The sequence below is a fragment of the Rhinatrema bivittatum genome, chromosome 4 (genome assembly GCF_901001135.1).
Source record: "Rhinatrema bivittatum chromosome 4, aRhiBiv1.1, whole genome shotgun sequence".
NCBI lineage: Eukaryota > Metazoa > Chordata > Amphibia > Gymnophiona > Rhinatrematidae > Rhinatrema > Rhinatrema bivittatum.
In genome coordinates this window covers 248804413-248819395 of record NC_042618.1, presented here as the reverse complement: position 1 = coordinate 248819395, position 14983 = coordinate 248804413, and the positions used below count along the sequence as shown (strand labels likewise).

The 14983-nt window shown below is 41.2% G+C and overlaps 1 protein-coding gene across 2 annotated transcripts in view; it reads left to right on the top strand.

The window, feature by feature from the left end:
* Positions 1–14983, top strand: part of IPO8 (importin 8) — a 285959-nt gene that overhangs the window by 40988 nt on the left and 229988 nt on the right. For both annotated transcript variants that reach the window (XR_003856437.1, XM_029600000.1), the window contains exon 3: positions 4937–5093. Coding sequence is in view for 1 of the 2 variants with exons in the window: in XM_029600000.1 (XP_029455860.1) it covers positions 4937–5093 (157 nt within the window). In the remaining variant the exon portion in view is untranslated. The remainder of the gene's footprint in view (positions 1–4936; positions 5094–14983) is intronic.

Sequence of the window (14983 nt, the reverse complement as noted above, 5' to 3'; positions counted from 1 at the left end):
TGATATCTCTATACAGCCTATAGTTGTATGGTTCATTCAGGGCCTGCTTCAATTGAAGCCTCCCCTAAGGCCTTCCGCTGGGTCTTAGGATCTCAACGTGATGTTAGCTCAGCTGATGAAAGCTCCTTTTGAGCTGCTGCTCACCTGTGACTTGAAATCCCTGACCAGGAAGGTTATAATTTTGGTAGCGGTCACCTTAGGGTGCAGGGTCAATGAGTTCCAGGCCTTAGTGACTTATCCACCTTATACTAAGTTTTATCATGACAGGGTGGCCTTGCGTACGCACCCTAAGTTCCTGCCTAAGGTGGTGATTGACTTCCATTTTAATTAGTCCATCATCCTGCCAACATTCTTTCCCAGGCCCATTCTCATCAAGGAAAATGAGCCCTGCACAGTTTAGACTTCAAGTGAGCCTTAGCCTTCTATCTGGAGCAGACTGAAGCCCGTAGATAGTCCAACCAACTTTTTGTTTCTTTTGATAGGAATAGGTTGGGCATTGCCATTGCCAAGCAGACACTGTCAAATTGGCTAGCAGATTGCATTTCCTTCTGTTATGCCCAGGTGGGATTGCATCTTTGGGGTTATGTCTAGGCTCATTTGGTCCGAGCCATGGCAGCATCGGTGGTCCACTTGTGAGCTGTCCCCATAGAGGAGATTTTCAAGGCTGCGATGTGGAGTTCTCTCCACACATTCACATCTTGCTATTGCTTAGATAGAGATGGCCGACGTGACAGTATGTTTGGCCAATCTGTCCTTTGGAAACTGAGGTGTAGAACCCAACTCTTTCCCACCTAGGGCCATTGTTTGGGTTAAGGCTGTCTCCTTCTCTGTTACCAATAACACCATTGTGCTTGTTGGCACCTGGTTTGGGTGACTGGTCCCCTTTTATGTTCGGGAGCAGCCTGTAGCTAAGGATTCAACCATGTATGAGGACTACCATCCTGCTTGTCCTCTGAGAAAGCAGAGATGCTTACCTATAACAGTGTTCTCAGAGGACAGCAGGATGTTTAGGGTTTCTCCTACTTTTTGTTTTATATCTAATTCTATGTTATAAGACTGAAGAGGGGGACCCCATGTGGACACGTGGTCTAGGGCATGCTGTACATGCCCTGTGTGGCATGTCAAAGTTCTAGAAACTTTGACATAAGTTTTCCGTATCTGGGCTCCATCTAAAGATGTCACCTAAGTGTGAGGACTAACATCCTGCTGTCCTTGGAGAAAAACCTGTTACAGGTTAGCAACTCTGCTTTATTGACTGAATTTTTGGTCCACACAATCCAATGTACTTGGCAAATTACAACTAACATATGTAGAAATAGCATAAAATAATATTAAGAACAGAATAATATAAATCATAAAAACAAGAATAAAACAATAAAACACTTAAAATACAATAGCTAATACATGTACTAACATTCATTGCTGCCCAATGCTTGCTTGAAATATAAAGCTTTTACTTGCTTTCCGAATGCAGTATAGCATTGGATATTTCTAATCTCATCTGTTAGATTATTCCATAATGTAGGGCCTGCTACTTAGAATGTTCTCCCCCTCATTTCTGTAAGGTGTGCTTGTTAGGCAGATGGAATGTCTAATAGGTTGTGGCCTTAGGGTATGCAGATGTAGACCTTAAGGAGAGAGCTGACACACAATGGTTTGTCTCTGCTCATTGTGCAATGGACTAGGGTCACTGTTTTAAACTGAATCCTCCAATATATTAGTAGCCAATGCAACAATCATAAAACTGACAGGATGTGATCCCATATCCTCGTTCCTGTCATGGACAGTGTTTCTACTCCCATTATTTTGTTATCCCAAAAAATACGGGGGGATTGAGATCCATTCTGGATGTGAGAAAACTAAACAAACATCTACTGCAAGAGAAATTCAAAATTAATTCCTTCAGCATGATTCTTCCCTGCAACCAGAAGGAAGAATAGATGTGCGCTCTCAATCTGAAAGATGCATATGCTTGCATTCCCATCCATCCATCCCATCCACTGGTGCTACCTTTGCTTCAAGCTGGACTCATCCTATTATCAATACTAAATGCTTCCCTTTGGCCTCTCAGCAGCTCCAAACGTTTTCACCAAATACCTCGTGATAATAGCTGTACACTTGAGGCACCAAGGAGTCTGTCCCATATCTGGATGATTGGCTAGTCGTGGCCTGCTCCCGAGAGGAAATGTTGCTTTCACTACTCAAGACAGTTCAACTTCTGCAGAAATTGGGGTTTTTATTGAATTTCAGGAAGTTGACCTACAATAGACTCTGTGCAGGAGAATGCTTTTCAACCTTCAGAATGAGTAAACATTGATTGCTCAGTCACTAGTTTCTGACCTTGCAGTGCTCGACAGCCAGGGTAATTCTTTTGTGTTTGATCACATGGCAGCGGCCATTCATGTGATTCCACTAATCAGTCACCTTCAGTGGGGACCCGCTAACTCAATTCTTGACAACTGTGGTACAAGTATCCAGAAATATGAAGAAGGACTTATGCTGGTGGTTGACCCCCCCCCCCCCCCAAATACTTCAACAGGAAGCTCTGCTTTGCACTCTGCCCCATCAAATAACCTTAATGATAGACTCCTCTACAAAAGAATGGGGCACCCTTATAGGATCTTTTTGAACCCAAGGCACTTAGTGTCTCAAGGAAAGTCAATTTCATATAAATCTGCTGTAACTGAGAGCAATCGGATATTCTCCTACAACATTTACTCATCTTCTCCAAGGGAAGAACATTCTTATCCAAATGGACAACCAAGTTGCTATGTTTTATATCAACAAACAGGGAGGTACAGGGTCATTGACTCTCTGCCAGGAAGCACTAAAGATCTGGTAATGGGTAAGCAGACATCAAGGCCACCACCTTTCCAGGGATCTCCAACATACACAGGTGGATCATCTCAGAAGAGTCTTCAGTCTGCATGAGTGGTCTCTACAATAATCAACAGCCGACACTAGGATTTATGAGGACTACCAATGATCAACTTATTTGTATGAGAACTGAAAGCTGGTAAAATTTTGCTTGCTTTGATCCAGCATATTCAGGTTAGCTTGTTATGCATTCCTTCTCATTTGGAACACAGTTCTCATGTACACTTTCCAACCAATACCACTAATCACCTAAATAATGTAGAAAGTGCTACAGAACCGAGCTTGATTGATCCTCATAATCCAGTGTGACCCAGACAATGTGATTTCCTTATCTCATACAACTTTCCAGCATGCCTTCCATTCATCTGGGAGCAGACCCTGCCTTGTTAACTCAAGACGAAGGAACTCTTTTCCATCTGACCTTCTTCTCTGTCCATCTGATGGCTTAGAGATTGAATGCATAATGATCGCCGATCTCTCTTTACCTAAAGAGGTTAAAGACAAAATACTCTCTGCTAGAAAGCCATCAACTAGAAAGGTCTGTGGGTTTAAATGGAAACTGTTTTCCATATGGTGACGACAAAATGCTATGGATCCATTTTTTTATGAACCCTAGCAATTATTACCTTACTTGCGCTTCCTTTATGAAACTGGTCTCATTATATTTTCATTAAGAATGCATCTTGGTGCCGTAGCAGCCTACCATATTATGGTTGACAATAAACCCATCTCAATTTACCCCTTGGCATCGAGATTTATGAAAGTTTTACAGCAGGGTAAACCTCCAGTTTCATGGGACCCAAGTGTCAACCTCTCTCAACTAATGAGGCCGCCTTTTAACCATTGGACTCTGCTTCTCTAAAATTCTTGACAAGGAAAGTAGTGGTTTTTTTTGTGGCAGTAATATCAGCCAGAAGAGTCAGCGAACTCCAAACATTGGTTCGCTATCCTCCATACATGCAATTTTTCCACAATAGGATAATGCTTCACAATCCCCCAAAGGTTTTCAGCTTTCCATATCAATCTATCTATTGTACTACCTGTCTTCTTCTCGAGGCCACATGCACAAGGAGAAAAACCCCTTTATACACTGGACTACAAAAAGGTCTTAGCTTACTATAAGAAAATAACTCTACCCGCATCGCCATACTTCTCAGGTCTTTACATTTTATCGTCCTAATAGACTTAGCATAGCAGTCACCAAATGTACATTGTCCATCTAGATAGCAAACTGCATTCAACATTGCTTCATAGTTGCAGGCCTACAAATCACAGATGCTGTCAAAGCTCATCAAGTTAGGGCTATGGCTGCTTCCACTGTGCATCTCTAAGAGCTGTCTCTTGAAGATGTCTGCAAAGCTGCAACGTGTCATCAGTATACCCTTTTACGTCCCACTACTATCTTGAGGACGGAGCAGTTTTTCATAACCTGTTCTCATGGTAGTCCACTTTCCACGGTGGAATACAGGTTGCAAATTCAGTAAACATTCTGCTACGATCCTCAGCTTGGGACTTCCCAATGTCATGGCTATTTGGCCGGCTTATTAGAAAAGCAAATTTGCTTACTCTAAACAGTGTTTTCCGTAGCTGGCAGGATGAATTAGTCATACTAAATACCCAGAGCTAAGATCAGCTCTGATATTGATTGAGGAGGCTCATGAGGCAACGTCCACCTGGGAATTCCCGCACATGCTCAGTAGAGCTCAAAGCTCTACTGGTTAGGAGAGACAAGTCTGTTTGGTGCCGCTGGATGACATCACTCACATGTCATGATTAATTCATCCTGCTATCTACGGAAAACATTGTTTTCACTATAGCCATTATAGCATTTTATATTTTAAAAAGATATTAGAACTATTGGATGATGAGATTAAGAAGATTACTGCCTTCCTATGATGGTGTTAATCAAGCAAAGAAAGTGAGTTGAGGGTTATTGCAATACCAATGAATACCCCGCTCAAATAGGAGGATCTATATCAATCCAAGTTATTATGGTAGAGCTGAATTGAAATACTCCTTTCTATGCTGCTATGTTAATATTTTATTTTCTGTAATATAGCTGCCATTTACCTGAAGAATATGGTGACACAATATTGGCCAGACCGGGAGCCACCACTAGGCGAAGCAGTCTTTCCGTTTAACATTCATGAGAATGATCGCCAGCAGATCCGTGAGAACATTGTGGAAGGAATCATTCGGTCTCCTGATTTAGTAAGGTACATTTTGTCTAGCATACTGTAAAAAGGTTTTTGATACTTTAGGGCTACAATTGTATGGAAATAAAATTAAGTTGATCTCGGACTGTCCCTTTTGAGACAAATTTTTTTGTGTTCCTTGTAGTACTATCCAGGTTATCTTTGTGTGTCTTATTAGTTATGGCAGTTACTTTCTTGGCCAAAAGACCAGTAAGCATTTGCAGAGTCACTTGCTGTGCTAGTCCTTCTGTTGTCTAGTGTGTGTTTTTGTAAGAACAGATTTTAACTCACATTTTGCTTTACTTAGAGCAGGGATCTCCAAGTTATGGCCCACTGAGCTTATTTTTCTCGTCTGTCATATTTTTCCTTCCCTTGGCCAGATCTGGCTGTAGAGCAAGTAGTTTGTTTATTTTCATGTGCAGCAGAGGCACAAAGGCTGGTAGGGCTTCCCAGGCCCCACCAGCAGAAGAAGATTGGTTAACCCACACCATTGAGGAGAACTGCTGGCAGAGAGGCCATGCTCTGCAGCGGAAGAGGAACCGACTGACAAGTGGTACCGAGGAGAGATGCTGGTGGGGAGGCCAGGCCCCACCAGCGGAAAATCAAGAAAATGTGCATGGTGGGTGATGGGAGCAAAGGGAAGGGAGGGGGTGAGAGAGTGAGGCCCTCTCAGTGATTTGAAATGTCCTGTGTAGCCCTTCCCTTGAAATGTTTGGGGATCCCTGACCTAGTCTATGGAACCACTTAAAAAGCATTCCCACCTTTAAATGATGATCAAGAGCCTGAGATGGGAATTAAAACCAGCTTTCTCGGTGAGAGGAGAAAAAGCTTGAGGGGAGGGGAAGAAAGGAAAAACTGGAAGAATGGGAGAGCCAAGAGTAAAGTAGGAAAAATAAAAAGCAAAATGAATAGTAACAAAAATCTGGAATTGTAAGGCAACTTCAGGGTGAGTATGAAAAGGGTTTTTGTTTTTTTTTTTTAAATTTTTTTTTATTTCTCAAAATAATTTTTTTAAATCATCAAAACAGGAGCAGGTCCAGAGTCGCCTGCCATAACTGCTTCATCCTGGCCCTTCTCACAAGAAAAGCTGCCATGGAGGGACCCCAGTCTGGAGACTTTAGAGATTGTAACTGATAGAATTAAGAAACTTCTGGTGGTAGGGGGGAGGGTTTCTGTGACTGACCTGCAAATTTTGTGGTCTTGGTCCGGATAGGATTCAGAACTCCAACCCTTCCGGATTGCTGCTATTTTCTTTGTACTGTATTCTTCAAAATTAATAAAAATTCAAAATTAAGAAACTTCTGTTTAGCACACTGGCTAAGAACAACAGTTTATTACTATCGTTTCCTGTTACCAAAGTGGGCCCTTTTTAAGGGCAAAGGCCCCGGTACCAATTTCTCCAGGAGAACAGCTAATGGATATGCTCTATGTCCAAATTAAAGAAATTTAAAAGAAAAATGTCACATCAGACCACAACGTCCCTTTTTTTTATTTTATTGTGAAAGATATCAAAAGAGAACCAGTGGCAATCCGTAAAGCTGTTCAGAATCTTCAAGCACTTAACAGTCGGTTATATAAATCATATATTTCATTGAAAGCATATCAAAACCAATCAACATGTTGCAATGTCCTTAAGTATTTCCTTGCATCTTATTCTAATGTTCAGTTGCTATGCCCATTTTATTTATTTATTTATTTTATTTAGAGGCTTTTATATACCGATGCACATTGGGAACATCACATCGGTTTACAGTGAACAAAAAGTGTAGCTAAACAAGCTTTACAGAGAACAATGAAATGTGGTAAAAGATGAACGATACAGGGGTTCTAAATAAAATACAGGGGGGCATAAACAACAAGGGCTAACTGAAGGTTGAACTTAACATGTAACAAGTAAATTAATGTGAACAAAAAATGAAATACATTTAGTTAAATAATGAATGCATAGCACATAAGTTAGAATAGCAGAGTTCCGAGGGGAGAAGTAGGTAGTTAAGGGTTCCGAGGGGAGAAGTAGGTAGTTAAGGGTAGGCTTGCCTAAAAAGGGAGGTTTTAAGGTTCTGCTTGAATTTTTTTGGGCAAGGTTCTTGACGTAGGAAGGATGGGAGCTTGTTCCATAGGACGGGTCCCGCCAAAGAAAATGCCCGCGTTCTGGTGGAGTTGAGTTTAAACTGTTTAGGGGAAGGGATAAGCAGTGTTGCTCTGTGTTGCTGCCTAACGGGTCTGCTTGAGCTGTGAAAAATAAAGTGCTCAGTGAGCCATTGCATGTTTTGATTATGGAGAGCTTTATGGATAAGAGTGAGGGTTTTGTATGTTATTCTTTCAGCGACAGGTAACCAGTGAAGGTGTTTTAGTACTGAGGTGATGTGGTCGTTTTTGTGAGTGTTGGTGAGGATCCGTGCTGTAGCATTTTGGAGTAATTGTAGTGGTTGCAGTGTGCTTTTAGGTAACCCTAGGAAAAGGGAGTTGCAGTAGTCAATTTTGGGAAGAATGAATGCTTGTAAGTCGCTGAGGTGTAGTAAGGGTTTGATTTTTTTGGGGGTGTGAAGTTTGAAGTAGCAGGCTTTGATTGTGGTGTTAATGTATTTTTTGTAGGTAAGATGGTTGTCAGTGGTGGTGCCAAGACTGCGCACATGTTCATTGGAAGCAGTAGGGAAGAGGGGACTGTGGCCTAGATGCAGAGAGTGGGAAATGCTTTGAAAGGTGATTTGTAGTATCTCTGTTTTGGCAGTGTTAAGAGCTAGGAAGTTGCTTGTCAGAAGTGTATTAATCACTGTTAAGGTGGAATTTAAGATCGCCATTTCCAACCCAATCCTCTACTTCCCAATTTACATCATAATGCCATAGCACTCCCCACTCTTAAGGCCATGCATCCCTTATCAGTCATTTTAGGCCTCAAGGTCACATGTCCCTTATACCTCCATTTTGAAGTAGGCAACATGTGATGATTTTCTTCATCTCAACTTAAAACATGTTTTTCATCCGTCAAAAGCAGGAAGCTTTGCAGTTTGTTCTAGCTAGGCTCATGATGCAAATCTAAAATTGCCCTAGATTCCAGATAGCATGATTGCAACATTTTATCATGAGACAATAGCATGTAGAAACAGCTTTCTTAGTATAACTTAAAAACCTTTTCTACCATGACACTCATCTGGCTGGCCTAATTAGACATTCAAGAATCTGAGAGATCTCAAATTGAGGACCTCTTAAAACTCTAATTCCTCATTATCATTATACCGAGCTATAGAGGAGTTTATTTAAGAGACTGTTTAATTCAGAGGCCCCTTTCATTCTGTGTGGAAGCAGAAGACTTTGGAGGGGCCATATAACTGAAAACCTAGCAGAGTTACATTGGCTACCAATTGAACATAGAATTAAATACAAAACCCTATGTATCATTCACAAACTCATTTATGATGAGAAATCAGAGTGGTTAAACACAGCATTACGGGTACACACTCCACACACGAACCTCTGATCAGCAAATAAAGCACTCTTAACCATTCCATCAGTTAAAACAGCAAGACTGACCCAAGTGAGAGAGAGAGCCCTATCTCTAGCAGGACCCATAATCTGGAACACAATGCCTCCAGAGATCAGACTACAAAGTGATCTCAAGGCATTCAAGAAAAGTTTAAAAACATGGCTTTTTAAACTAGCATTTTACAAAGAGACGAGAGAATAGAGAGAAATTATTTAGGAAAAGACAGAAAGGCACTGACACACAGTACTTAGGACTTTACAGTAGATTAGTCTATGAACTCTACACAATAAATTTATTTATTGTGTAGAGTTTAAACAAGAGTTTATTGTGAACCGGTATGATGTGTCCCACGAATATCGGTATATTAAAAAGTCCATAAATAAATAAATAAATAAATAAATAAATAAATAAATAAATAAATAAAAAAAAATAAGCATAACTATAATACTATGTGTGATAAAACTACCCGTGTACATACCTTGGTACAATTGGTCTTGAAGTACTTCGCTAAATGACTGTCTAATGATTTATTGTAACCGAACCTTTGACGGCACCTGTTAGAATATACTATAGTACACTTTTACCTACATTAAATATGTGCCTACATGTAAACCGTTGCAATAGTATTTAACTTAGCAACAGTATAGAAAAGTTTTTAAATTAAATAAATAAAATAAATAGGAGGGGCAGAGGAACAAGCTCAGATTCCCAGAAGTCTGTTTCAGCATCTAGGTGGGAGGCTGCAGAGCTTCTTCCCAGTCTGGGAAAAATGTCATTGAAGAAGTTTTAATTCTAGAATATTATTCAAAAGGATTACCTCTTAGGATACTCAAAGCCTGCTGAGAAACTTTGTTTTGTTTTGTTTTATAAGTTTGAGAATTCCTAAGAAAAGGTGAAATATTTCAAGTAGCAGCCCAGGGACAGACTCTGAATCAGTTTGTGAGAATGTACCTATCCTTGTGATGCAGGATTTTATTTTAACTACTTTGTCTCATACAAATTGAGGATATGATGGCAAATAAGGCTCGACCAGTCCGCTCAGTTTAATTCCTGTCGCAGTGCCATATATCCCAGTTGATATCTTTTTTTTTTTTTCTTCACTTAGAAACTAAGGATCCTCTGTGTTCATCCCATGCAGCCTTGAATTCTGTTACCGATTTCTGCCTCCTCCACCTCTGCAGGGAGGCTGACCCATGCATCCATCACCTTTCTGTGAAGAAATATTTTCTAATGTTACTCTTGAGTCTACTCCCTTGGTCTTTCTTTCCACTGAAAAATGCTTGCATTATTTAGAAATTTGTTTTGACTCTCAATCATAGTGTGTCGTCCCCGTTCCCCCCCCCCCCCCCCCCCCCCCCCCACACACACACACTTTCTCTGTTCATTGATGGATATGATATAGACATTCAAATACTTCAAGAAGTGTGCAACACATTCTGGTTCTATAAAATGAACAGGTTTAACACTTAAAGCTGGAATCCCTTCAACCTCCATATTAGGAGTAACCACCTAGGAAAAGGATCTTGCAGTCATTTTGGGCAATACATTGAAATCCTCAGTTTAGTGTACAGTGTCAAACAAAACAAAAAAGCAAATAGGAATTCACAAAAGAATAGAAATCATAATATCTCTGTATAAATAAAGATTCCGCTGCACCTTGAGTATTGGTACAATTCTGGTTGCCCCATCTCAAAAAAGATATAGTGAAACTAGAAAAGGAACAGGGAAGGGCAATCAAAATAACAGGGATGGAAATGCTCCCTTATGCAGAAAAGCTAAACAGCTTAGAGCTGTTCAGCTTGGAGATGACATGACTGTACTGATTTCGACTTCCCTAACACGACATGACACGCCTGATTTCGACTTCCCTAACACTCTCCCGTCTGGGTCTACACATCATACGCCCCACTACTTAATAATCCCAGAAACAATACAATCTCCTCCTGCCAAAGACTGACTACTTGTTACTTGAGTGATCCGAATTGCTAGTATGTTAGATTTCAGTAATTTAAAATGTTGTTTCTCTTAATGTCTTATGCAATTTTAATTTAATTATTTATTCACCCAGTTCTTCATTTTCTTGTTCTATGTAAGACACTTGTGTTATGTCATCCCAAAGTTATATGTAAACCGAAGTGATTGGTAACATTGTTACCAGAACCTCGGTATATAAAAAATGTTAAATAAATAAATAAAATAAATGACTGAGAAGGGGATAAGATCCATATTTATGAAATGAGTGGAACCAGTAAATAAGGAATGGTTATTTACCCTTTCAGATAGGACTAGGGACACTCCATGAAACTAACTGGTAGCAGATTTTAAAGAAATTGAGTAAGCCTAGCATCCTGTTTGCAACAGTGGCCAATCCAGGTTTACATGTACCTGGCAAGTACCCAAATATTAAATAGATTGTTGATATTCAACAAAAGATGTACAAAAGACGTGAGCGTTCCCTTGATAAAAATTTTCTTCAAGTACCTAACATCAAAATAGCTAGGCTAGACCTTAGCCGCAAATGTGCTTTTTCCGTGGCTGGCCCTATCCTGCGGAATTCATTACCTGATTACATCCAACTTCTCACAAATGCAAAGGAATTCAAAAAGGTGTTAAATCTTATCTATTTTTATTAATTTTCACTGAACCTCAAGCTTAATTATGCTCTTTTTCTGCTTTTTACTTTCAAAGTTATATTTTAGGCATGTTTTTCTTTTAATTTCTATTTTTTAACTTTGTTTTTTTTAATTATTTTTATATTTATTTAATGTCAGTGCTTTATTATGTATGTAAGATGTGTAAACTGCTTAGACCTAAATAATATATAGGCGGTATAGAAAAATTTTTAAATAAGTATATATTTTTTTTTAGTCAGTGCACAATTTGTAGAATTTGAAGCCAAAAGATCTAGTCAAGGCATCTAGCATAGTTGGATTAAAAGGGATTTGGACAGGTTCCTGGAAGAAGAGTCCATAAATAGTTATTAGCCGGGTGCCCTCTGGTAAGCTACTGCTTATCCCCGGAAGTGAGCAACAAGGAACTGGATCTGTTCTTTGGGATCTGCTAGGTGCCTCCTGGAAATAGGATGCTGGACTTCATGGTTTATTTATTCTGTTCGTTTTTAAAACTTTTTCATTTCATTTTTTTTTATTAGTGCACAAAATGAATAAAAATGAATGTACACCATTATTATTCATAAATGAAAAATGTAAAAAACGAACCGAATAAATAAAACTAATGTTTTTCTGACTACACATCCCAAATCTATAATATTGAGGTCAATATTCAGACACAGCCGGCTAAGCAAGTTAGCCAGGTAAGACTTAGCTGCTAATTTACACAGAATATTCAGCAGCATGGCATGCTGCTGAATATCCCCATATTTGCTGCTACTTAGCCAGTTTAAGTGTTATTTGGCTAATTTTAGACCTGCTGTGGAGCAAGCTTAACTTATCCAATTACTTAACTAGATAAGTATAAATATTGCTATTTATTCAGTTAAGTGGCGACTGCTGATATTTAGCAGCTGCTGCTTAGCTGGATAAGTCCTACTTACCTGGCTAAGTAACATTTGAATATCGACATTCATATTTGTGTGTTTTTATTTATTTGTTAACCTTTTATTTCTGGAAATAGTAAGCAGATTTATAAATAGAGGTTTGGTGAAAAGGAGATAGGCGAGGTTCAGCTGGAAAGAGCACATAGATTACATGGTAGCAGGATAATAAAAAGTGGTGATAAGAGATAGGTCATCGCCTGTTTTCAATCCTTTGTTGATAAAATTGCTCTTTATAGACAAGTTCAGGGCCGGCGGAAGCACTAGGCGAACTAGGCGATCGCCTAGGGCGCTGAGCATTAGGGGGCGCCGAGCCGCTGATGGCCAATGGCTGCCGGTGGATGTCATCCCAATGGCGGCTGAGCGGTGAACTACTGCTATGCTGTGTGCCGGATACACACAGCAAGAAGATCGGCAGGACCGTGGTACAGTCGCGTCTAAACATGCTGGTGCTCCTCCTTCTTCCTGCCCGCGCGGCTCCGGCAACATTTTTCTTCCGGGGCCGCGCGGGCAGGAAGGAGGAGGAGCATCAGCCAATGCAGGAACTTCTCCTCCTTCCTGCCCGCGCGGCCCCGGAAGAAAAATGTTGCCGGAGCCGCGCGGGCAGGAAGGAGGAGGAGCATCAGCCAATGCAGGAACTTCTCCTCCTTCCTGCCCGCGCGGCCCCGGAAGAAAAATGTTGCCGGAGCCGCGCGGGCAGGAAGGAGGAGGAGCATCAGCCGCGTGCCGGAAGGAGGAGGAGCATCAGCCACGTGCAGAAGAGGATCAGCGTGGCTCGAGAAGACCGGGGCCGCTGCAGAGCCCATCCTGCAGTGGCCCGTGAAGAGGAGGCCCAGAGGTGAGAGAGAGACTGAGGGTTTGTACAGTGTGCGTGTATGAGATGAGTTGAGAGACTGTGTGTGTGTGTGGGAGTGAAGACCTGAATGTTTGCAGAGACAGCATGGGAGAGCCTCTGTGTGTGTGAGAGACAGCATGTGATAGTGAGAGCCTGTGCTTGAGCAAGACAGCATGTAGGAGTGAGAGAGAGCCTGTGTGTGTGTGTGTGTGTGTGTGAGTGTCAGCATGTGACAGTGAGAGCCTGTGTGTAGGAATGATTGTATGAGAGAGAGCATGTGACAGTGAGAGCCTGTGCTTGAGCAGGACAGCATGTGGGAGTGAGAGAGAGCCTGTGTGTGTGAGTCGGCATGTGACAGTGAGAGCCTGTGCTTGAGCAAGACAGCATGTAGGAGTGAGAGAGAGCCTGTGTGTGTGTGTGTGTGAGTCAGCATGTGACAGTGAGAGCCTGTGTGTAGGAATGATTGTATGAGAGAGAGCATGTGACAGTGAGAGCCTGTGCTTGAGCAAGACAGCATGTGGGAGTGAGAGTTAGACAGCATGTGCAAGAGAGAGACTGTGTATAAATGCTTGTATGAGGGACAGCATGTGAGAATGAGTGCCTGTGTATGTGAGAGAGAGAAAGCATGTGAGATTGAGAACCTGAATGTGTGTTTGAGGGAAGCAGACAGATGGAGAGAAAAGAAATATGTTATAAAAGGAATTGGCAAAAAAATAAGAAAGGGAAGGTGGAAAAAAAAAAGCCTGTGACCAACCGATTAGAAAACTAAGATCAGACAGCAAATGTAAAAAGAAATAAATTACTTTTTACTGATTGGCACATGTAATCTTTGGGAATGTGCAAGAGTAGCACTTTCTCTATGCGGATCTCACAATGTACGAGATCAGCATAGAGGAACTGGAAGCTCATGGGGCCTGCACAGAGGAGGCAGCAGAATGCGCTTCAGTGCCAATAGCAGCAATCAGCACCTCCGCAATAGCCATACAGCAGCAGTGACAGTGGCAGCAGAAGAATGAGAGAGGCTCTGAGGTTGCTGGCAAAAGAAAGAGAGGGGGTCTCTGCCTTTAGTGTGTGCATGTGTATGAATGGGAGTCTGCCTGGCGGTGTATGTGTGTGAATGCATGGGTGCCTGCCTGAGGGTGTGTCTGTGAATGAGAATGTATGGGTGTCTTCCTGGGGTTTGTATGTGTGAGAATAGGTGCCTGCCTGTTTGTGGTGTATGTGTGTGTGTGAGAATAAATTGGTGCCTGTCTGGGGGTCTGTGTGTGTGAAAATGAATGGGAGCCTGCCTGGGGTTCAGTGTGAGAATGACTAGGAGCTTGCCTGTGTGTGTGTGTGTGTGTGTGTGTGTGTGTCTGTGTGTCTGTGTGACAACGAGTGGGAGCTTGCCTGGCAGTGTGTGTTTGTGTGTATGTGAGGGAGCCAGTGAGAGTGAGAGCATGAGTGTGTATGAGAAAATCCAGGGGAGTAAGAGTTTGTGTGGGGGTGTGTGTGGAGGGGGAGAGAGTGCCTTAGAGCCTGAGTGTGTCAGTGTCTGTGAGAGCGAGAGGTTATGGTTGGGTATAAGAGCATGAATGTGTATGTATGTGACAGTGTATGTGTGAGAGAGAATGGACATGTGAGTATGTGTGAGAGAGAGAGGATAACCTCCTAATCCTCGACAATATCAGGGTGACTGGAAATCAAAAGCTCCCATGTATGGACAGCAGGGGCTTTTTAAAATCCTTATTAGTTTTAATTATTGTGTGTTATTTGATATATGTTCTGTTTTGAAATATTTTATTGGTGTTTGGGAAATTGTAAAAAATGTATATGATTTTAATTAATAGAAATTCTATTTATCAGTAGTTTTAAAATATTTTATTAGTATGGTTTTACTATTATAACTGATGCTTTGTTTCTTGATTTTATTTGTTTTATGAGGAATGGTTGTTCTGTTTTTCCATTGCTAATACACAGAGTCTGGCTTCTTGGGATTTCCATTTCAGTTTTTTCTAATTTGTGCTCCTTTATTTTGTATTCTGTATTTGGTGAGGGTC